The sequence below is a fragment of the Girardinichthys multiradiatus genome, chromosome 2, assembly GCF_021462225.1.
Source record: "Girardinichthys multiradiatus isolate DD_20200921_A chromosome 2, DD_fGirMul_XY1, whole genome shotgun sequence".
Classification (NCBI taxonomy): domain Eukaryota; kingdom Metazoa; phylum Chordata; class Actinopteri; order Cyprinodontiformes; family Goodeidae; genus Girardinichthys; species Girardinichthys multiradiatus.
The window spans coordinates 3943066-3964789 of NC_061795.1; the positions used below are offsets into that span (position 1 = coordinate 3943066).

General features: G+C 40.8%; 3 protein-coding genes across 8 annotated transcripts in view; 1 reads left to right on the plus strand and 2 right to left on the minus strand.

Moving 5' to 3' along the window:
* LOC124882094 (trichohyalin) overlaps positions 1-429 on the minus strand; it is a 36061-nt gene extending 35632 nt beyond the window's left edge. Inside the window, exons 1-2 of the mRNA XM_047388261.1 lie at positions 386-429; positions 52-168 (exon numbers count right to left, since the gene is read on the minus strand). The gene's annotated coding sequence lies outside the window, so the exon portion shown is untranslated. The remainder of the gene's footprint in view (positions 1-51; positions 169-385) is intronic.
* A 1588-nt stretch (positions 430-2017) lies between these two features.
* Positions 2018-10627, plus strand: c2h12orf29 (chromosome 2 C12orf29 homolog). The gene is made up of 7 exons (XM_047393073.1): positions 2018-2294; positions 5317-5434; positions 5599-5694; positions 5807-5923; positions 7583-7780; positions 9776-9945; positions 10117-10627. Exons 1-7 carry the CDS (start codon positions 2205-2207, stop codon positions 10300-10302), a joined length of 975 nt encoding a protein of 324 aa, XP_047249029.1. The 5' UTR covers positions 2018-2204; the 3' UTR covers positions 10303-10627.
* Positions 10628-10632: 5 nt separating this feature from the next.
* Positions 10633-21724, minus strand: part of cep290 (centrosomal protein 290) — an 80502-nt gene continuing 69410 nt past the window's right edge. For 4 of the 6 annotated variants that reach the window (XM_047393011.1, XM_047393028.1, XM_047393020.1 and 1 more), the window contains 11 exons: positions 20836-20959; positions 19459-20256; positions 18281-18415; positions 16087-16164; positions 15812-15976; positions 15608-15730; positions 15332-15501; positions 14401-14542; positions 12841-12914; positions 11996-12090; positions 10633-10985 (listed from right to left, as the gene is read on the minus strand). In XM_047393011.1, coding sequence (XP_047248967.1) covers positions 10741-10985; positions 11996-12090; positions 12841-12914; positions 14401-14542; positions 15332-15501; positions 15608-15730; positions 15812-15976; positions 16087-16164; positions 18281-18415; positions 19459-20256; positions 20836-20959 — 2149 coding nt within the window. In that variant the 3' untranslated portion in view covers positions 10633-10740. The remainder of the gene's footprint in view (positions 10986-11995; positions 12091-12840; positions 12915-14400; positions 14543-15331; positions 15502-15607; positions 15731-15811; positions 15977-16086; positions 16165-18280; positions 18416-19458; positions 20257-20835; positions 20960-21724) is intronic. The other 2 variants (XM_047393044.1, XM_047393034.1) reach the window with 1 other exon arrangement.

Sequence of the window (21724 nt, forward strand, 5' to 3'; positions counted from 1 at the left end):
TAGTGACTTGTAGTCTCTCCAGATTTTGCAGGGATCAGAAAAGCCACTAACCTGCTTTTGTCTTGAGTGGAATTTGAAACCCAGAAGGGAAGCCTCAGTGGGCGGCAGGCGGTGATCTCCACAGCACAGGTAAGAAGTGACTCCAGGCTGAATAATCCGAGGGCTAGGCTGGCTCAATAATCCAAGGACAGAAACAGGGTCAACGATCGGAACAAGAGGCGTCAGGCAAGGGGCAGGCAGAGGCATAAACCAGATGCAGGAAACAAGGTCGACAACCAAAATCCAAATAGTCAGACAGGGAGCAGGCAGAGAGGCATAAATCCAAAAGGCAAGGCAAGGTCAAGAACAATGATCAGACAGGAAGGAACGCTGGATATATACTCACACGATGGCTTTCAAAAATCTGGCACCGTCTGCTTGTCAGAGTCAGTATATATCAGGAAAGACACAGGTGCTTGGCATTCCACAGACTACACCGCAGCCACCAGGTGCATCTAATCTGCTGATTGCAGCCAGGGAGACAGGGTAGAGCAAACGTGCCAGAATCATAACAATATATGGTTCAGCAGCAAAGACGCACCTGGAAAAATTAGACATTATTCAACATCAAGCATTAAGACTTTGTACAGGAGCTTTCAAAACAACCCCAACAGCAGCACTCGAAGTAGAAATGGGAGAAAGCCGTTAGATTTGAGGAGAACACAATTAACAATAAATTATTGGATACATTTACAAGGCAAAAACCCGGGTCATCCAACACGAAAGATATTGAAGCCATGCAGGGAAAAAATTAAAAAAGAGACAAGACGTTTTGGATGGATCATTCAAAAAATATCAGAAGAGTTTCATTTACAAAATATAGTAATACGTCCGATACTGCCAATAGCTGTTGTACCACCATGGATCTTACCAGAAACACAGGTAGATATGTCTTTAATGGGAAAAAAAGAAAAGAACATGTATATTAGAGTTAAATATAGTACAGGGATATGTTAATAATTATTATCAATACCTTCAGATTTATACAGATGCATCGAAAATAAATGACAAAATAGGAATAGCATTCATAGTACCGTAATTTCAAATAAGAGTAGGAAAACGAATCACAAATGGTGTATCAGTATACACAGGAGAAATATTAGCAATACTTTTAGCAGTACAGTGGATGGAAGACATAAGGCCTTTAAAAACAATAACTTGTTCAGATTCAAGTTCAGTATTATTGAGTTTAAAATATAACCATTCAGACAGCAGGCCAGATATTCTACTAGAAATACAGCAAACTTTATTCAGACTACAAATGATGGGTTTATCAATAGTATTTTTATGGGTTCCAGCACATATTGGGGTTAAAGGAAATAAGATGGCAGATAAGATGGCTAAGAAGGCAACGCAAAATCATATTAATTTTACAGTACATTTAAGTAAATCAGAAGCAAAAAACATCATCAAACAAAAATTGAAGGAAGAATGGCAGAAAAGGTGGGATGGAGAAAGAAAAGGAAGATGGTTTTATAGGATCAAAAAGGCAGTCGGTGAAAAATGAACTGGAAGAAGGAATAGAAAGGAGGAAAGGGTAATAACAAGACTAAGATTAGGATATACAGGACTTAATTATACACTTTTTAAAATACATAAACATAACACAGGACAATGTGACCACTGTGGGATGGATGAAACAATTGAACATATTTTTATAGAGTGTCAGAAATATGAGCGGGAAAGACGAAGCATGAAGAGAGAATTTGAAAGGATTAAAGAAAAGTTTAGCATAATAGATTCATTACAAAAGAAAATAGGGAGCAAACATATACAAATTGTTTTAAGATTCCTAAAAAGAACAAAATTATTTAATAGAATTTGAGTATATAAGATATTAATCCATGTTGAACCACACTCCATACCAGTGGTGGCGATAATGCACACCTACAGATTCATGCCAACCGCCATTAAACACCAGAAGAAGAAGAAGAAGAAGACGAAGAAGAGGAAGAAGAAGGCTTTCATTATTGTGTAACTCCCACCCAGGCCGCATGGCGGCGGTAACGAGTCTTCCATTAGCCGATTGCTCGAGGAAAATTTGGTCAAAGAAGAGGCACCTCCTGTTGTACACAAATCCACACTACTGGCTACTAGCTGCTAACAATTTTTGCTTTCGTTGTTAATTACAAACATTACCCGAATAAATAAAGTAGGCAGTCGCGATGCGCCGCCTGGGCTCCGTTCAGCAGAAGATACCGTGTGTTTTTCTCACCGACGTGAAGGAAGAAGCGTCCAGAAAGAGGAAGCATCAGGTGAGCGAACCGCTCATAATCATCATCATCATCAGCAGCCTCTGAATGATTCTGCGGGTGTTACACCACAGACTCTCTACTAACAACACAGCTGTCTTCTTCCGCGGTTAGACCTTTAATGTTTGCTGAATATATTTATCGTCCTTCGTGTTGATTAACTCTAAGGTGCAGAAATGGGTCATTATTCCCCCGGTGAGGTTGTTTTCCTGCTGGATATTTTTACCATAAAGTTATCACTTCCTATTCCAGCTAGTTGGTTTAAATGTATTATTGATATCATGCCATTTAAAATTTCAGCTTACCCCTCATACATTTGACAAAATTCAGTTTTTTGTATCACTGCCCCAAGCTTCCATAAGTGGGTCAAAAATGACCCGTTTTCATTCCCAATGGAATTTCATTGGATTATTTGATTCGGATCATCAGTGACTGACAGCAACATACAGTACATCTACTTGCGATATATCAACTATATCACAAGTGACACCTCTTATTTTACACCAACATCTGATATATGTATTATCTTCAGGATTATGCTATAATCAGGGAGAGGTGCAAGTTTCAACAGTTAATGCCAAACCCGACCGCCAAGTACAGCGTGAATATATTCTGGGATTGTGTACAATACATGGGATAGTTTACAACTAGGGGAAGAAACTGAGGAATCTGGGAGAAAACATTGTTCGGCACCCATTCAGTCTTCACAGGTGTGCCTCCTGGAGAAGGATCTCACTGTTGTGGGAGTCTTACAGCAGCCATCCCTCCTCTAATGAAGGCTTCCAAATCTAGAGTGGCTTTCAGCGCAGAGCTTGGATTTAATGGCAGCTTCACCATGGTCAGCTAAGTCAGAAAAAAGGAATGGCTGTCATGCTCCTGATGCATCAAACCAACGTGGTGGATGAAAATAGCAGAAAGAGAAAAAACCGAAGTCGTCACACACACTAGCGGCCAAACGTTTTAGACACACATTCTCATTTAATGGTTTTATTTATGTTTATGACTATTTACATTGTATGTAGATTGGAGAGAGAAGTGGCTATTTTAAAGAATCTAACATATTTCACACTTTTTGTTACTATATACAGTTCTGGTGAGAATCTACAATGTAAATAGTCATAAAAATAAAGAGACCCACTAAGTGAGAGATTGTATCTAAAACGTTTGACCCGTAGTGTACATACAGACCAAAGTAGGTGTAGACACCATGGACCAGATGGTTGGCACCTTCACCTGCAAGCGTCAAAGGCAGTGGTGGCCCATGGTGCTGTGTTAGAACATCCTTGACATCACCACCTTAAATACCTACACTTGTTTCATCAGTGCACGACGTCTCTTCCTCACTGAGCTCCCTGAGGAGCTTGTCACACCACACAAGAGAAGATAACCAGAATGTTGCCCTCAACGACAAACCCTGATTGTTGAAGCAAGCAGAAGGTGTGAAGGGAGAAGAGCTACAACCTAGTCATGGGAAAGACACAAGCAGGGCCAACCAAAGAGAAGGAGGTACCAGATCTGCCCAACTAACAGACGGTAAGGTCAACAATCACTGTGGGACATGCTGTGTGCAATGATCACAGCAAGAAACACATAGTCTGCCATTACGGCATGCAATGAGGGTACAAGACAGTTACACAAACACAACCCCCAGCAACAGCATTTTCCCTCATGGGGATCAGGCTTTTGTCAATCAAAATGACACAATGATTCCAACACAGGACCCACTTATGGAAGAGTTTAGGATCCCGTCATGCATGCATCTCAGGGTTAAAGTGCGTAAATGTCCAGGTAGAACGTTCTATCGGTACTTGTACATCTCAGAGTCCTTGTCTTCATGACTGCAGGACGTAAAAAGAGTTTCGATAAGAGAAGCAAACCGCTTTCTTTAAGGATTTAGATAGTATATTTTTTCCTAGCACACAGTTCATATTTACAGTGTTTAAAGTATTTCTACCCACATTAAAACCCCAAACCGTTATGTATTTTAGAGGGAGGCACCTGGAGCCTCTTGGCTAGTTCTCAGGTTCATACGCTCCTTGCCTGTCCTGTCATACTAGGTGGACATGTTTTGGTAGGTTTGTGATTGTGTCATGTTTACATGATGGATTGCACCGTTTTGTGTGAGATGTTCAAAGCTGGAGATATTGTTTTAGAACCTAACCCTGCTTTAAATGTTCTCCCTGACCTCTCTGCTGTGTTACTTTGTCTCCATGATGCTGTTTGTTCTCTCATGTTCTCTAACAAACCTCTGGTGCTTTTATAGAACATCTGGATTTATACTGAGATTAAATTCCTCACAGAGTGACTCTATTTACTAATTAAGTGATTTATAAACATAATCCGCTTTTAATGCACTGTATGTATTTCAGTGTTGAATTAGAGGCTCATGACGGGTTCTGCTGAGGTTCCCGTGATGTCCTTGTTGACCTGTGCGCTGTTGATGAATGATGGGTCAAAAAGTCACATATTACTCCAGTTTCCTTCAATCATTTCATGACATTCTGCTCTGTGGGAAATGAATAGCTGTTTGGGAAATGCTGTTTTTTACGTATGTCATGTTTGAAATGTTCATTCATTTTCTACCCCTCATTCCATAGTGGGTCGCGGGGAAGCTGGTGCCTATCTCCAGCAGTCTATGGGCGAGAGGCAGGGTACACCCTGGACAGGTCACCAGTCCATCGTAGGGCAACACACAAACCACCATACACACACTCATTCATACACCTAAGGGCCATTTAGAGAGACCAATTAACCTAACAGGCATGTCTTTGGACTGTGGGAGGAAGCTGGAGTACCCGGTGAGAACCCACGCATGCACGGGGAGAACATGCAAACTCCATGCAGAAAGACCTCTGGACGGGAATCGAACCCAGGACCTTCTTGCTGCAAGGCAACAGTGCTACCAACTGCAACACCGTGCAGCCCGTGTTTTAAATGTTTTTAAATGTCATTTGCTGTCTAACTGGAAATCAATGGTTCAGTTCTGCCCTTTATGCATACTCCTCCTCTTTCCGTCTATCTTCAGCTGTTTCAGGTGGTTGCCACAGAAAATGTGAACCCTGTCGCTCTGGAGGCCAACATAGACTGTGCCTTTGCCACAGAAAAACTGGACGGTACCTGCTGCTACGTTGCTCTTTATCAAGGTGAGTGGGTCTCAGGATGATGGCTCTGTAGCACACTAGATGCTTCCTGTCTGGGCTTCATTCTTTTAGGAAAAAAAAGTTCAACTCTGTGTTAATGAAACAAAGCCTGTTTGGATAAAAACAGTCTTATTTTATTATTATGAATGTTAATGTCTTGTTGTCAGGTCAGCCTTACCTCTGGGCCAGATTGGACAGGAAGCCCAACAAGCAGGCAGAGAAGAGGTTTAAGAAGCACCAACATACTCACAAGAACTATAAAGGTATCACGACGTTAATTAAGTGCTCATATTCCACGCTTTAATTAACAGGAACCCGGAATGTTCTGCCCGACAGCGCTGGCTGGTTTATTTCAGCTTTTCGGTTTTCTTTCAGATTTCTCTTGGAACGTGGAGGAAGATTTTAAAACTGTGCCTGAGACGTGGATTCCTGCTCACAGAGTCAAACATCACAACGGACATCCCATTCCTGATCAACTTGGACATATTCCAGGTTCTCTGATACCTTCTAACTTCCAGTTATGGCACAAAGTGATTACAACATCTTTTAAGAGTTTTGTTTATCGGAACACGAGAGAAATGATCTGGACCCATATTCACAAAGAACCCTGAAACTAAAAGAAAAATCGTAGAATTTCTTGAATTCTACGATTTTTCTTAAACTTTTCCCCTCAGTAAGATAAAAGTTATTCATGAAGCATCTCAGGCCTTAAGAGAGCTCCTAACGTGAGGAAATGTTAAGAGTAGTGAGGAGGACTTTTAGTGAGCCCAATGAACAACAGTGACTTATTAAAACTCTACCGGCTCCATCGCACAGCGATCCACCCCCTAAACAGTCAAATAAATGAGCACATAAACCTAATATAATAATGTTACAATTATTATATAGCAATAAGATAAACCTTATTATCTTCCTAGGGCAAAATTAAATGGTTTCTGCAGCAGGACAGGGTAAAGTTGAAAGTATAGTAAGGTGGTATTAGGGAGGATAAATAAATAATAGAAACAATAATAAAATAACGATGAATAAAAAGTGAACAAAATATACCATATAACAATATAGTACAGAATTATTTAAATATTTACAGACTGTAAATGGACTGATGTTGGAGATGTGACCAGCTCCATGGAACACGTTTCTAATTGGCCCCTTTGGCGACACCTAGAGGTTATGCTATGAAACTGTTGGTGATGTGATAAACACATCAGACACTTGAACAACTAATTTATCCACAGTTTCCAATTACATATTGTGTAGAAGTAGTAGGAGTGGCGGCCAATCAGCCACTATATGTGCCCGGAGCAGCGTAAGTACAGAACCTCAGGGAGCTACGCGGTGCTCGGATCTGTTTAGCTGTTGACTCCCGCTGGGGTTCATATGTGCAGGAGCATTTCAGAGGACCTAGCAGAACGATCAGAATCATGCTAGTCATCCCTGAGCAGAGCCATGCGAGCTGTATGGATGAAAGTCATCCATATGGCAGCCAAGTTTAACACATTCCCATTAGATGGAGCCAAATATAGGAGTCTCCGACTCACATCCCATTAAGTTCCTTTTCTTCCCACAAGAAGACATGATCTTTGACCATGCAGCCTTGGAAAATCTCAGGAGCATCTATGTGGTAATGTAAATAGAGGAAAGAGTCTGGTATTCCCATATGTGTGCCCAGTTCCCCGTTGATTTGGGATGTTTGAATGAACCGTTCTTGAATTCTTCTTTGTGTAGAGGCAGTTTTCCTGATTTCAGGGTACGTCAGGTTTTAGTAGAGTTTGTACACAAGTTCCATGGGCCCCTTGCAGTCATTGAGTCAGTCGTGGGTCAAGAAAAGAATCAAGTCAAGTGTACATACTCCTTTTGCACATGGTATTCTATTCTAGTCTAGTAAATAATGGTGCTGTGAAATGTACACTTGAATTTTAATTTAAGTAAGTTTGTAATCTGGGAAAGATTTGATCATTTTCATGACCTGTTTCTTAAAATCCTTAAATCTAAAGACTTAATTTGTCTCAGTTTTCATATCTACAACAGATGAAAATACACATAATGCCAGATTTGAAGCTCTTGTATTGCAACAAGGAGTCAGGACCATCTCCTGTACAGAAACCATCAACATGTTTGGCAACACCGATTTCTGTTCTTGTGAAACTGCAGGCTGGGTTCCGGTGGAGAAGAGCAACAGGCAGTACTGCTGGCACTCCTCTGTGGTGGATTATGAGGTCGGGGCAGCTCTTGTTCTGCAGCCCAGCTGTGATGATGAGGACATGCTGGAAATCACAGCAGTCCCATTGGCAGACCTTCAGGAGCAAACACTGGAGCTTATTGGAACCAGTGTCAATGGAAACCCTTACGGTGAGGCAATTCAGTTTTTATCTAAAGGCCTCAAAGACAGTGGAGGCAGGGGAGCTCAGCTGGAAAGCAGCGGTTTTCAACCTGTTGGTTTTGTTCAGTTTTCTTTTATTATTTTGGTTCTTGATTCTACTGCATGCAGCTTAAACTCTTTGGATCTCACAACTCAATATTAGAAAAACAGGACATTATGATATTATTGAATGTTGATTAATCCACATTTTTCAAACTTTTCATTTTCATCGTCACCATCATTCACCTTAAACTTTAGCTTCTTCGTTCCTATGGTCTGTTTCAGACATGGACATAAAAGACCATTAAGGACCCTCCAACTGGCCTGATATGATTGGCTAGGAGTGTCTGAATGCATGGCACCTTCAATGCAACACGCTAACAAATATTGCAGCCAGCAGTGGTTGGTGTTTGTGATGTTCATCCACCCATCCCTCTATTCATCGCCTGTACCCACTTGTCACTTCAGGGTCTGGTGTGTGTGGGGGTTGGCATTGGTAAGCCCTGGACAGGCCGCCAGTCCATCACAGTTGATGTGTTGCATTTTGTAAAATTGTGGTTGCAACTTGATTCGGTATCTTGTGCAGTTTTAATGTTTTGTGTCGTTGGTTCCATGCTGCCAGTAATCAAAATATACTATAATGACGTAACCTTTCAGTGATGTGTCCCATCAGGAGCCTAAACTGGATGTGGCACAACTGCCCACAAGTCTCTCAACACAACTGATTACCCTGATCCACCTATAGGTGGTGCTATATTCATAAGCCTATTCACACAAAAACAGCGAGACATTCACTTATTTATTCTCTGGTTGTTTCTGTTTCACATGGGCTGGCTAGGCCATGCCCACCGGCTCCAGATCATTTTTAACCTGCTGGCTGGATCAGTTTAAACATTTCTGGTATCTTCTTATATAATTCAGGAAGGATCCATGAGGAGCTCAGCTTGGTACGTCTCATGAGGAAGCTTTGAATGTATGGTGGAGGACGTTTTTCCAGTGTAATAGCTTTGGAAGTTATTCGCAAACAAACTTCTATTGCCAGCGAGCTAAAGAGAGCCAAAAAGGTCATATTGTAACCATGGTGACAGATACTTGGATAAAATTTAAACCCCAAATTAGGAAACATCAACACTAGTCAGCGCTGCAATGTAAAAACGTTGGCTGAAAGACTTTTCACAAGACAGGACATGGTTATGATTCCAAGTAGTAATGAGTGGCAGAAAAGCCACACCATGTTCAGAGGTCTGAAATCTGCCCTTCAGCCTGTAGAAACCAGGCATCAGTCCGACTGGGCCTAGATTCTTAGAACCTGCTGCTTGAAGCAGCTCCAACATTTGATACATTTTAATTTAGGGTTCAAGTTGAACTTTTTCAGAATTTCAGAAGTCTCATCTAACACGCGTCTCCAAAGCTGATTAGAGGATGACGGTGAAACTCTGCACACATCTTCACATGGAACACATTTCTTATTAAAGCTTGGAAATAAATCACTGAAAGCGTGTCTCTTTTAAAAGTGTTTAAAAGGCATAAAAACCCAGCGTGTACCACATGAACAATCTGAGAGTTTCTGAACAATTTCTGTTTTGGTAAAAAGTGTATTTTTTTGGAAGTCAACATTGCCGACAGTTATGATAAACCGTCATGGCTGGAGGGTTCTGTTGCCTTAAAATTGTACACATTTCTTTAAAGTTTAAGTCAAAACTTGATTACAAAGGTTATTGCAGAGTTAACATTAGGAAGGAAAATGCTCTTATAAACAGCTGTTCCTCATGGTTATAATGTACCTTTTTCAGCACTGAACAGTTCTTCATGTATTCATGGAGAGCTGAGTCCTAAAAGTTTACTATACAACAAAATTTGTGTGTTCTTAGCGGTCGGTCTGTTGATTTGGGTTTTTCTGATACCGATATTTGAAAAGATTCTTTTACTTTTCATTCCTCGTCATCACAACTTTGATCTTTAGTTGAGTTGTCTTATCTGTACAGGACTGGGAAGTAAGAAGCAGCCCGTCCACTGCCTGGTGCCACACGGCAGTATTCAGATCAGAAACCCTCCACCTGTGAACTTCCAGCAGCTCTGCTCCTGGTTCCAGGAGAGCTCAGAAGGCCGAGTCGAGGGCATTGTGTGGCACTGTAACGATGGCACTCTAATCAAGGTGGGAGGAGTCAATATTCTGTCATCAAGCTGCCCTAAGACTAACGTTTTAGTCTCAGTTTTATTCTAAAATCGTTTTCTAATGATTCACCGTTTAAGCCTTTGTGTAGAGAAAGGCTGTTTGTCACAGTCGGAAACCTTCGGTAAGATAAGTGTGTGTTTATGTTCGCAGATTCATCGCCATCACCTGGGACTGAGGTGGCCAGACGGTGAAACCTGCCTCGCCGACAGGCCCGTGGTCATTCGCCTTGAGGGAACAATTGACACCTACAGCAGCAGCAAGGGCTTGTTGTCGTCTTTTTTCCCACTGAACGGACACCGCTTCAGTCGGCTTCAGGATGTGGAGTATGAGCTGTAAACTGGAGAAGAAGAGGCTTGTTTTTACCTCAGTACATTGGCGAGGAGGAGCCATTCTGACAAAAAAAATCTTGAATCATTTTGTTAAGAAACAGAACTAAAGGTCTTCATTAAAAGGGTTTTCAGTGGGTGAAGAGTCGGCAAACTGAAGGTGAAATCTGATCTAATATTAGGCACCAAACAGGATTTAAAAATGAAGACGGTTTTTAAGGTGCTTTGAAAAATGTGCACAGCTTTGATGTGAAACTTACTTAATGACAATTTATTACTGTAAATACTGTAAATACAAACTTATGTTGTGTGAAGAATAAATGCAAGTTAATTCAGACAGTTTAAAATGAACTTCATTTTATTGGCAAATACAGAAGATCTCATAAATAATAATTATCAGATAAAAATAAAGCTATGTTGCTTCAGTAAAAGACACAATAACCGTGAGTTAACTGATGGACACGCTGGGCATTTCAGCTGATACGCCAAACTGATCGCACACCTTCTTCAGCTGCTCCTCCAGCAGAATGTTCTTCTTCACCTCCATATTGTAGTTGTATTTCAGATCTTCAAGCTCTTCGAAAAAGGTCGGGTCAAAGTTCTCCAGCTCCTTCCTTAGCTTTCTCACCTCTCCTTGGAGTTTAGATTTCTCGCTTTCAGCTGCTTGCAGAAGCCTTTTCAGGTTCCCATAACCTTTGAATACAACATCTGAGATCAGGGTTTGGTTCCCATTAAGTTACACAATGTTGCCAGGACTGGGTTATCTCCTCTAAATCATTACATTCAGGTATTTCAGTCACAGATGCCAGTACCTAGGCATGTAGTTCGCTCTCAGAAGATTCTAACAATGTACTGTACTGTTATAGGATGCCACCTGTGCATTAAGTCCAGTTCTGACATTTCCTTTACTAAATATTACACCATCAACAGTTGGTGGTATTATAACAAAGTGGAAGTGGTTGGAAACGACAGCCACTCAGCCATAAAGTGGTACACTATAAAATCATAGAGCAGGGTCAGCAGATCCTGAGGGGCACGGTGCCCAGAGCTCACCAACCATCTACAGAATCAAAACACTCCTTCAAACTTCATCTGACATTCAGATTAGCTTAAAAGGAGGGATGGAGAGCTCCACTGAATAGGTTTCCTCTGCTAAAGAGCTGCTTCCAAGCTTTACATCATTACGGGCAATGTGACAGTGTTGGATGCTCCTAACTCAATAGGACCGATCTGGGGATAGGCCCCTTCCTTGAACATGGCAGCACCAGTAAGCAGCACAAAGTCCTTAAAGACATGAATGAGTGAGTTTGGTGGGGAAGAACTTAACAGGCCGGAGCAGACTCCTGACCTCACTAAGACAGGAATTAGAGTGGAGACTGAGACAGACCTTCTCAACCAACATCAGTGTCTGACTGCATAAATGCACTTCTGGAAGAATGGTTCAAAACGTTATCCTAAAACACTGCTGAACCTTGTAGAAAGCCTTCCCAGAAGAGTTGCAGCTGGTATAGTAAAACCTTTGTATAAAAAATAGGATATTATTAAAGTTCATGTGTGGAAAGGAAGTGACCCAATACTTACAGTACTTAACCTAGGCCTAATAGAATGTGCACAAGAGACTTGAATAGATACGTCTTATGCTATAAGTCTTGAAATGTTTTTGTTACAGAACAGCATTAGTAGGGAAAACACAAAAGTCTCACCAGGTTCTGGAGAAGCTTCACTGTCCTGCTCAGCGTCCTCCTTCAGCTTTTGTTTCAGCTCCATGGTCCTTCTCTCTGGCTCAGTGGTTGCCAGTCTACAGACAAATAAATCCATTTTAGTTCCATCATCCACACCATGAACAAGATTAGACAAGATGGAGAGTTAAGCTGTTCTTAACTCAGAACCAAACATGTTTTCATGCATCATGTTGTGTTAAAAGTTCATAAAAAATCTCTGGTTACTATTTTATTGTCTGTAGAAGAACTCCCATAAGTAATGATCTCTAAATTAGCTGGTCAGTGATAGGAAGATGTGTGTGTGTGTGTGTGTACGGAGCAGGTTTGATTTTCAGCATGTTACCAAGGTGATAGATTTGGGTAACGTGAATTAGCTTCATGAGACTGAGAAGCATGAACTGAATTAAAGTTATCTCACTGAGCCTGTAATCCTGTATGATAGCACTGCCTTCTGGGGTTTTTAGTTTGCTGTTGTACAAAATTAAGACTGGATCTAAAAAAGCATTTAAACTGTGACCGAACTGAAGGCTATCTGCTCAAATAGAAGCATTTTCATCAAATGAAGCATCGATCGACACATAAGGAGTCCACACATTCATGATGGATCATTGCAATAATTTGTTCTCAGGGAGAAAATGTGCGCTTCTTGGAAGAGTAAAGCATAAAGATGGAAAGGATGATCATGTAAGCCAACACTTGCCCAGCTTTCCCAGATGTTGGATCTGCAGCGATGCATGCAGATCACACTCATGGGATGGTGTTCATTAATGACTTGCAACATTGCATAAATGTCACATATTTGTATGTCATGGATTTTGTGAACATACCTGACAGCCTGGAGCTCCTTGGTGTGCCCCACATTAGTCCTTGGAGCTGCTGGAAACCTTTGTAACATATCAACCTAAGGAGCAACAAATGAAAGTTCATTAAGTTATTCTATCTATTATGTATTGAGCTGAAATGACTCATCCATGAAAGTATTTGGTGGTTGTGATCTAAAGCTTACATACGGTCATCATGGGCAAGAATGTCTGTTTTAGATAATATAACATACAATTAAAATTTGTTTTAAACCTAGAACTGGATGCAGAGATTTTAATTTGTGGTTTTTCCTCTGATTTATACTGGATGAGCATATTCATACAGGCCCAAGTGTGTTAGGGATCACTGTCAGCACCCAGGTGAATCCAAGTTTGGAGGTAGTTGTCTTTCCTTATTCCAGTCACTTTGCACAATGTACCAGTATCACTGTTAGAAAAACATCCCCACAGCATGATGCTATTGCAACTGATGCCATGCATGACAGCTGGTACAGTATTTATAGGTTTGAAAGCCTCACTTTGACTCCTCTGAACATCATTCTGACCAAACAACTCAATTTATGTTTCATTTGACCATAAAACCTTCTCAAATACATTTGGCTTGTCCATGTGGATGGTTGGAAATTTCAGTCCGGCTTGAAGGTGTTGATTTGTGAGCAGGTCTGCACTTCTCAGTCAACGACAATGTAAAACTGACTTTACTGGACAATGACACCGGTCTCCCTGCAGTTTCCAGTGCATTGCAGGATTGGGCCTTGGTGGTTGCTGGGTCGTTCCTGAACGGATGATCTTGGATTTTGCAGCTGTTAAGAAATCTTTACCAACATGTGTAACTCTACACTTCTTCCTTCGTAAAAGTGGAGTCTGAGTTCTTCGGACCTTTCCACTGTACTGATTATCGGTCTGTCTAAAAAATGCAGTCAAACAAAAACTACCCGCTGCACACAATCGTAGTCACAAACCCGAAGAATTAAAAACAACATTCTACAATATTAGCTCCACTTTCACCACAGGATTAGGTGAATGTATTTTTGCCAGTGTGTATAATATCTGACCCTGTGGTCGGAGAAAATGTACATTAAATTCAATTTATAACTTTTTTCTGTACCCAGCTCTTGTTTTTAAAAATGGCTGCAGCTGTATGTTATATAGTTAGGAAGAACTGCCCGAAACAGTGAATCCAGTGTTTGAAACCAGTCAGTGACAAGAAGAGTGAAAGAAGTTGTCTATAAACTTCATAGAGGAACTCCTCTGTAAACCCATAGAAAACCACCCTGTCAGCTGTGTTTGCCCCTTTCAATCACACAACTCTGCAGTAAATGACCAGCATAAATGAAATGAAAAGCCACTTTAACCATTTCAGATTAATGTTTTCAGGAGCCACGTTATCTTCCAGGCTGTTAATCCTTATACTTGACCTAAAACTGAAGCCAAATCACAAAGCTCCAGGAGCATTCCACTTTCTCATGAGTCATCAAGCCCACCAGCAGTCAGGCTTGGCTTGATGCACTCGTACCATTCAACAATGAGCTGGCCTGTTCCCGACTCAGTTCGATTAGCCCGTACCTGATCTTCAAGTTGTCGCGCCCACGTCTGAGCTCTTTCCTCACGCTCCTTCGCCTCTTTGAGCTGCTGCTTGAGTTCAGACACGCTGGAAGTCTTCTGGGAGAGCTCCCTCTCCAGCTCCTTCATCTTGTTCTCAAACATTCTGCACGTAGAAATCAAACACACACTCAGACATTTTTCTTTTAGATCTTGTGATATTACAACCACAAATGTTGAGACTTCATGGGATAGACCGACACAAAGTAGTCCATCATTATGAAGTTGAAAGATACAAGGTTTTCCTTTCTGTTTTACAAATTAGTCAAATTTCTATGAACAGGTGGCCTAAACATACAGCTTTAAGCCAAAGTCTGATTTCAGGAGCAGGATTCTTTTACAGGTTTGTGTGAAAGGTAAATATCTGGGGATAAAACTATTTCAACAGGTCTTATTGCTTTCCTGCATCATGGGATTTGTAGTTCTGTTACAGCATAATATCCCTCAAATTATTCAGCCAACACTACAAATCATGGAACAAACAAATAAACTAGTGCAGTTCTCAAAACAAAGTTGATGGGAGAAGCAAATAATAAGCCTAACAAATTAAGGCTTAATTTACTAAAATAAAAGATTAAAATTATTTATGGCCTAAAATTGAGATGATTAAATTTAAGACTTTTTGATGACTGCAAAATTCCTGACTTACGGCTTTCTTTCACCAATGGTTTACTTCTTGCTACTACTGAGGCTGTCACAGAGCAGTTGGATTTATAGTGATATACAATCACACACAGGGGGAAAATTATGCTCAAGTTTGTGTTGGTCAATCACATAAACTCCCAATAAAATCCTTTCAGTTTTGTGTTTGTAACACAATAAAACATGGCAGAGTTCTGGGGGTATGAATACTTTTGCAGGGGACTATATTTGTCAGAAGCTCAGATTTGCTGACCTGGTTACAACAGTGGCCTTCGAAGCTTTGCTGTCAGATCCCACGGTAACAGTTTTGGACAGAGCTGTCCGCAGTCTTTCTTTGGTGTTTTCCAGCTCGGATTCCAGCTTCTCATTGCTCACCTCCAGACTCGTCTTCGTCACCCTCAGCCTCTCTGTTGCCTCCATTTCCTGTTCAAGTACAACAACACTCAGATGAGACGTTAAATGAGATAACAGTTCCGAAGAAATGAAACTGATATTTAAAAACTATGGAACATAAATAAAGTGCAGCTACCCTTTTAATCTCCTTGCGAAGGCGCTCATTTTCCATTACTATCCTCTCCAGTCCTTTGGTTTTAGATTCAAGTTTTGCCATCTGCTCAGCTTCGCTTTGATGCTTCTGCTTCTCATAGTCAGCCTGGAAAGAAACAACATTTTCTATCATGTGTAGAAATAAAACACAGATGCATTAGAAGCGGAAAATAAACAATGCCACGACCTTCAGTTTCTCATTTTCCTTCTCCAAAGCAGCGACTCTGTCTTGATCTGCATGCACGCCAGATTTTTTCAGCGCCACGTTTTCTCTCTGCACCCTCTCCACCACCTTTTTCATCAGCCCGATGGTCTTCTCAAGCTCAGGGACTGTTTTGCCACTATAACCAGCCTGACAAGGAACACATTTTGAATTTAAATGCTGAAGCCCAACTCAGTTGCTTTTATCCATTTCAGTTCTGTTAAATGATACATAAAGTAATGATGTAAAAGCTTACTTACGTGTGTCAGCTTTTTCTCTGCCTCTGCTTTTTCCTGTTTCAGTACCGTGCACATCTCCTTAAGGTCTGCAATTTGATTCTGTGGAAACAAAAAAAAAAATGTTTAGAGTCATGGAGAAAAGAAAGTACACCCTTCCAGACACACATCTTCCAATTCAGGGGTTTTACATATCAGTACTTAAAGGATCTGTGCCAGGTTCTAATATTATTTCAGTCTAACCCCTAGTGTACAAAAACACACAACCGATCCCACTCTGTCTTTATTTATTTAACAAAGGTGAAGCAAAAAATGTGAAACTAAATGTGTGTAAAGAAAACTAATTACACCCTGACTGCCTCTATAGGATGAGGGAAAGTGACAGTCAGGTGCACTTATTCACTGATTATCAGCAAGTGTAATCAGCTGTATAAAAGCAGGAGTTTTGCTAGTTTTCTGCATACAGGCGTGTGTTAACACAATGTCAGGGAGGAAACACATCAGCAAGAACCTTGATGAAGCAATCAACATAGGCCATTATAAGGCCTTTCCGAAGAATTTGAAGCTCATTATGCTACAGTGAGAAAAATGACTCACAAGAGGAAATCATTTGAGACAATTAAGGTAAGGTAAGTTTATTTATATAGCGCTTTTCAGTAACGAGTCACTCAAAGCGCTGTACATACAATTACAATACAATCACAAAGAAAAAAAATAAACACAGATAAAGACACAGCTACAATCCTTCTGAGAAATCTAATAGTCTCATCATTCCACTGAATTATAACTAGTGAAGCTGAGTCACTGGTACAAAACAGCTTTAATCCACATTTTCAGGTGCTAATAATATATTGCTTTTACTGGTACTGAAGTTGAACTAAGTAATAACAGTCCTTTATAGTCTAATTAAGAAAGCTGGGTCATTGGTGTAAGAGCAGCTGAAGTCCAAATTACTAATAATATTTGGCTTTTGCTGGTAATCCTTCTGAGAAATCTGAAAATCTATGAAAAGTAATAAAATCACACATTTAGGTAAAGTAAGATAGGAGGGAAAAAAAATCATATTTCAGACTGTCTGAAATAGTACAAATAAACCTCAGCAGGGGTAAGCAACACACACATAAGTAAAGATTCAGCAAGGGTACGGTGGCATCTTGAGGGTGCGAATATATATAAGTCTGAGTGTGTTTGCAAGAATTAGATTATCAACACTGATAGAAGCACCATTGTCCTTGAGAAGAGAGGTGGAGGTTTTATCAATCGGCTGCATAGTCCTATCAGCACACAGCTGGTAGGGGAGTGCTGGGGAAGAGCGTCGTGTTTATATAACATCCAGGAGATATTTTATCGATAGCCAGTTAGCAGAAGTTGTCAAGGCCACATTGGGGCGCCAGATTTAGAAAAACAATAAATGTTGTGTTTCAGGCAGTTGTGAATTTCCAACCACCTTAACAGTTTTACTGGTATGTCTCAATTGCAAATCCAAATAGCCAAATTTCTGGTACTTTCCGCAGATCTGGAGAGTCCAGCTGACCAAATCCATAATTTAAAAGTTTGGAGGATATGCAAAGCGTGGCTCTGAGAAAAATACAGACAAAAAGCAGGAGCAGGGATCAGCAGGGAGGGAGGGAGACAGAGAAAACGCGTGTCTTCCACCGAGAGCAAGAGGATGAAAAAATGTTCCCATGACAGCCCAGCTAATTCACTTCAGAGTCAGGTCCTGCAATGCTTAGAGAAATCGCAAAAATCCCAAAAGCTCCATCTTAGATTCTACAGGCTTCAATTTGCATGTTAAAAAAAATGTAAAGGTCATAACAGGATAAGTAGAAAAAGACTCAACAAGCATGGCTTGTTCTCAAAATGGCCTCTGAAAGAATTACAGGACTTCAAGAACAAGAAGAATGTAGGTCCATTTGGCACGCTGCTAGGTTTGGCCAAAACTGAACAACGCATGTCAGTGTAAACATATCATGTATCTAGCATCGCGGCAGAGCAGTGATGATTTGGACTTGTTGAACCGAGGTACAGAGTCAACAACAAACCCCTCTGTTTACAGAAGTCTTTAAATCTAAGACCATCTGTCAGACAGCTGAAGTCTGACGCAGATAAACTGTCATCTTCTACCATTGTAAAATACTAAAGATAGGTATGATTAAAAGTATTTATAAAATCAGAATGCTTGGACATGTGCTACGTTAGGGGAGTGTTTGGGTCTCACCTTCAGCCTTGGTAAGTCTTTGTTGGCCTGCTCCAGCTGAAAGCGTAGCTCCAAGTTCTCTGAGGCCAACTTGAGGTTTTCCTTTGAAAGGTCCTGGTCTCTCTGTGATGGAGTGCTGGTACCTCGTCCCGAAGTCTAAAGGCAAGGCAAGGCGGTTATCTGTATAGCACATTTCAGCAACAAGACAATTCCAAGTGCTTAACCTGATGCTTAAGAACAGCAAAATCTCAGAGTGAGCCAAATGTGACTAACAGCTCAGTAACAACAAAGTGCAGTGGAGGAAAAAGCTGCAGGGAGTAAAATCCAGATCGTTTTAAGTAAATGGTCAACAGTGTTTTGCAAAAATATTCACATCCCTTGAACTTTTTCACATTTTGTAACATTAAAACCACAAACCCCAGTATTTTCCACTGGGATTTTATGTGACAGATCAACACAAACATGGAAGGAAAGGTATACGTGATTTTGAAAAGGGGCTTGCATTTATATTCAGCCCCTCTGTGCTAAATCAAGTCTAGCGCTAGTTTCATAGTTTGCCATAAGAACACAGCAGCATCAGGAAGATGGTGCCCTGTCCATTCAAAACTAACATGGCACACCAACCTAAACATACCATCGCCATAATTATACATGGTGGCGGCTGCCCAGAGTTCATATGCTATGTACAGCCCAAACCTGGAAGGAAACTGTGGTTCAGATCACAGCATGTCAATTTATTAAAATGTTCTAGTCAAGGTAAACACCTAAAACCAACTGAAGAGGCCTAAACATTTATGTTCCCACACTCACTTCTTCCAGTCTGAATGAGCTTGAGCTATTTTGCAAACAGCAGGTTAAAGTTTCTGAGTGTAGATGTGAAAAACTTACCCTCAAACACTTGGAGCTGTAATTATAGTAAAATGTGGCTCTACAAAGTATTTAATTAGGGGAGCTGAATACAAATTCTCAATAAAATACATTATTTCTGGTTGTGATGGGACAAAATCAGGAAAAGTTCAAGGGGTATAAAGACAAAGAGCAAGTGGAAACCTTAGGACTGTGATGGACAGAGCAGGGAGTTAACACTAATCATACTCTAACATGTCATTTCACTGGGTTTGCTTAACTTTGGTGCTGCTATGTCTACTGCTATGACAGCACTAACACCTTAGCAGGGGGGACTACACACGCTGGAGTACCTTCGGGTATCTCAGAGCTTCCTGTTTTCGTGTTTGTTTGTCCCTTTTTATTCTAACAAATCTCTCTAGGTGTTTGCTGAGTGTGATAACAGAATCAACATCAGGATCAGCTGAGAAGACATGCTCTTGATCATCTTCTATTGCCTTTGTTGTCACACCTTCCTCTTCTTTCACTTCAACCTCTTCTTCAGCCTTCTGAGGCACCTCAGGGGGGACTCGGAGATCATCTTCGTGATTCATATCATCACTATAAGGGTCACAAACATGCCCTTTCTTCTCACTTTCACTCGTTCTACCACATGCTGCTGCCTGTGATGCAGACAGAGATATGATGGATTGTGTCCTCCCTGACTGATCAGGTCCAGCATCATTCCCGTTTGTGTTGTGTGGCTCTTCCTGTTCTTCAGGCACAGTAACTTCAGATGCAACTGGGATGTTTTCTTGATTTTCTTGAGCGTTCGCTCTTATTTCCCTTTCACTGTCTTCCCCATGATCACCAGCAGTATCCGCCTCTTTGATTGTGTCTGTTTGGTCAGCTGCAGCCTTTCCATCAACGCTTGATCGCTCCTGCTCAGTGTAAGAATCCTCTTCTCCAGCAAAGCAGCTTGGAGTTTCTCCATCTGCCTGGCTCTGCATGGCCTCCCCCTGTTGGCTAAGGGTGTCGCCAGTAGGCTCAGGGCTGAGCGATCGGCTGCAGCTCCGGGGAAGCAGGGCTGTCGTGTTCGCGACGCACGTCCCCTCCTCAACATCAAAAGTGACAGAGCAAATCTCACTAAAAGCCTGAGAGATGTCTCTCCCCTTCGCAGGCAGTAAACCAGATTAATCCCAGAGAGAAGAAACATGAAGAAAGAGAGGAAGACGGATGAATAGACTGTTAAACATCTCCAGACCTTCAAAGAGAGCACAAGCCAAGTAATTCATCTTGCAATAAATGTTAGAAATTGTCATGGTTGTAAAACATGGGTCATATTCAAGTCTTCAAGGAGAGCTCTTAAACAGAAGAAATGCAGTTAATACCACATAAATTTGTTCTCTTTTGTTGACTTTGCTCTCTGATTCCAGTCCTCCAAAATAAGAGAAAGTATTGTGTATTCAAATAAACTATTAATCTTCCATTTATTTCATCACTTTGTGTCTACTGGACTGTTTCCTTTGACTAAAAAGGAGAAATGAGAATCTCTCTCCAACTGTGAGGCCAAAAATGAAAAATGTACTTTTTTTTAAAATACGTGAACTGTCTTCCTTCTGTTTATTGCTTCAGCTTTACCTGTGATTATGAGCTCTGTTTAAGACTAATAATTCAAAGACATCCATATATAAAATAAAGCAAAAGGCAAGCGATCGGATTTAAGCAATAAATATATAGTTTAAACTTACGGAGGGCCTCGATGGGGGTTCCTTGGATATCAGTCCCTTTAAGGAGTGGAGCCTCTCCTCCAGAAGCTGGTTCCTTAACATCAGATTCTCCATGGCATCATCACGACGTAAGGCTTGGTGTTGCCTTCGCATTCAACAGGAAAGAGAAAGAACAAGTGTGTAGTACACATAGCTCCATAAAGCCAAATCAGTGAGGATTTTCTAAACTTTTTATAGTAACAAATCTGAAAAATGTGGCATGCATTTGTACTGAGCCCCGTTTTTTTTATCACACCTCCAAAGAAAATTCAATGTCTTTAGAGTTCCCCTTATTAGTAGCTCAATGTGCTTCATTTAATCTTGGCAGTTCTGTGAGAGGACAGGAATACCTTTTAAATGTTGCATGGTCTGATAGTAATTTCTCAATAAGGCTCAGAACATTTTACATAAATCAAGTTCACGTACTGCCCATTAAAATGTTGCATTTGCCAGATGCATGAATACTGGTTTGTGTTGGTAACCTCTCTCCATGACAAACCTGCTGAACACATGAATCAAGTTGTTAGCCTAGCAGATGTGCTAATGTTTTCGAGGCTACAAGTATTCGAATTGATTAGTTTTTCATTTATTTTTAAATTTACATATTTATTTACATTGGATTTTATCCCTGGTGGCACAGTGTGCAGGAGGCTATCTGCCTGGGGTTAACATTTGAGTTCCCTCCCATATTCCAAAGAGATGCATGTTAGGCAAATGAGAAAAAAGTCCCCTTAGCTGTGAGAGTACATGTGCATGATTGTCTTTCTCGTGTGTCTACACTCACAGGCCACTATATTAACTACACTTGTTTAATTGATTATCAACAGAAATGGTGAATCAGCCAGTTACATGGCAGCTCGATGCTTTTAGA

Coding starts and splice junctions, on each gene's coding strand:
- c2h12orf29 (XM_047393073.1), top strand. CDS start 2,205: ATGCGCCGCCTGGGCTCCGTTCAGCAGAAGATACCGTGTGTTTTTCTC. Junction 2,295..5,316: donor CCAGAAAGAGGAAGCATCAG/GTGAGCGAACCG, acceptor GTCTATCTTCAG/CTGTTTCAGGTGGTTGCCAC. Junction 7,781..9,775: donor TGTCAATGGAAACCCTTACG/GTGAGGCAATTC, acceptor TTATCTGTACAG/GACTGGGAAGTAAGAAGCAG.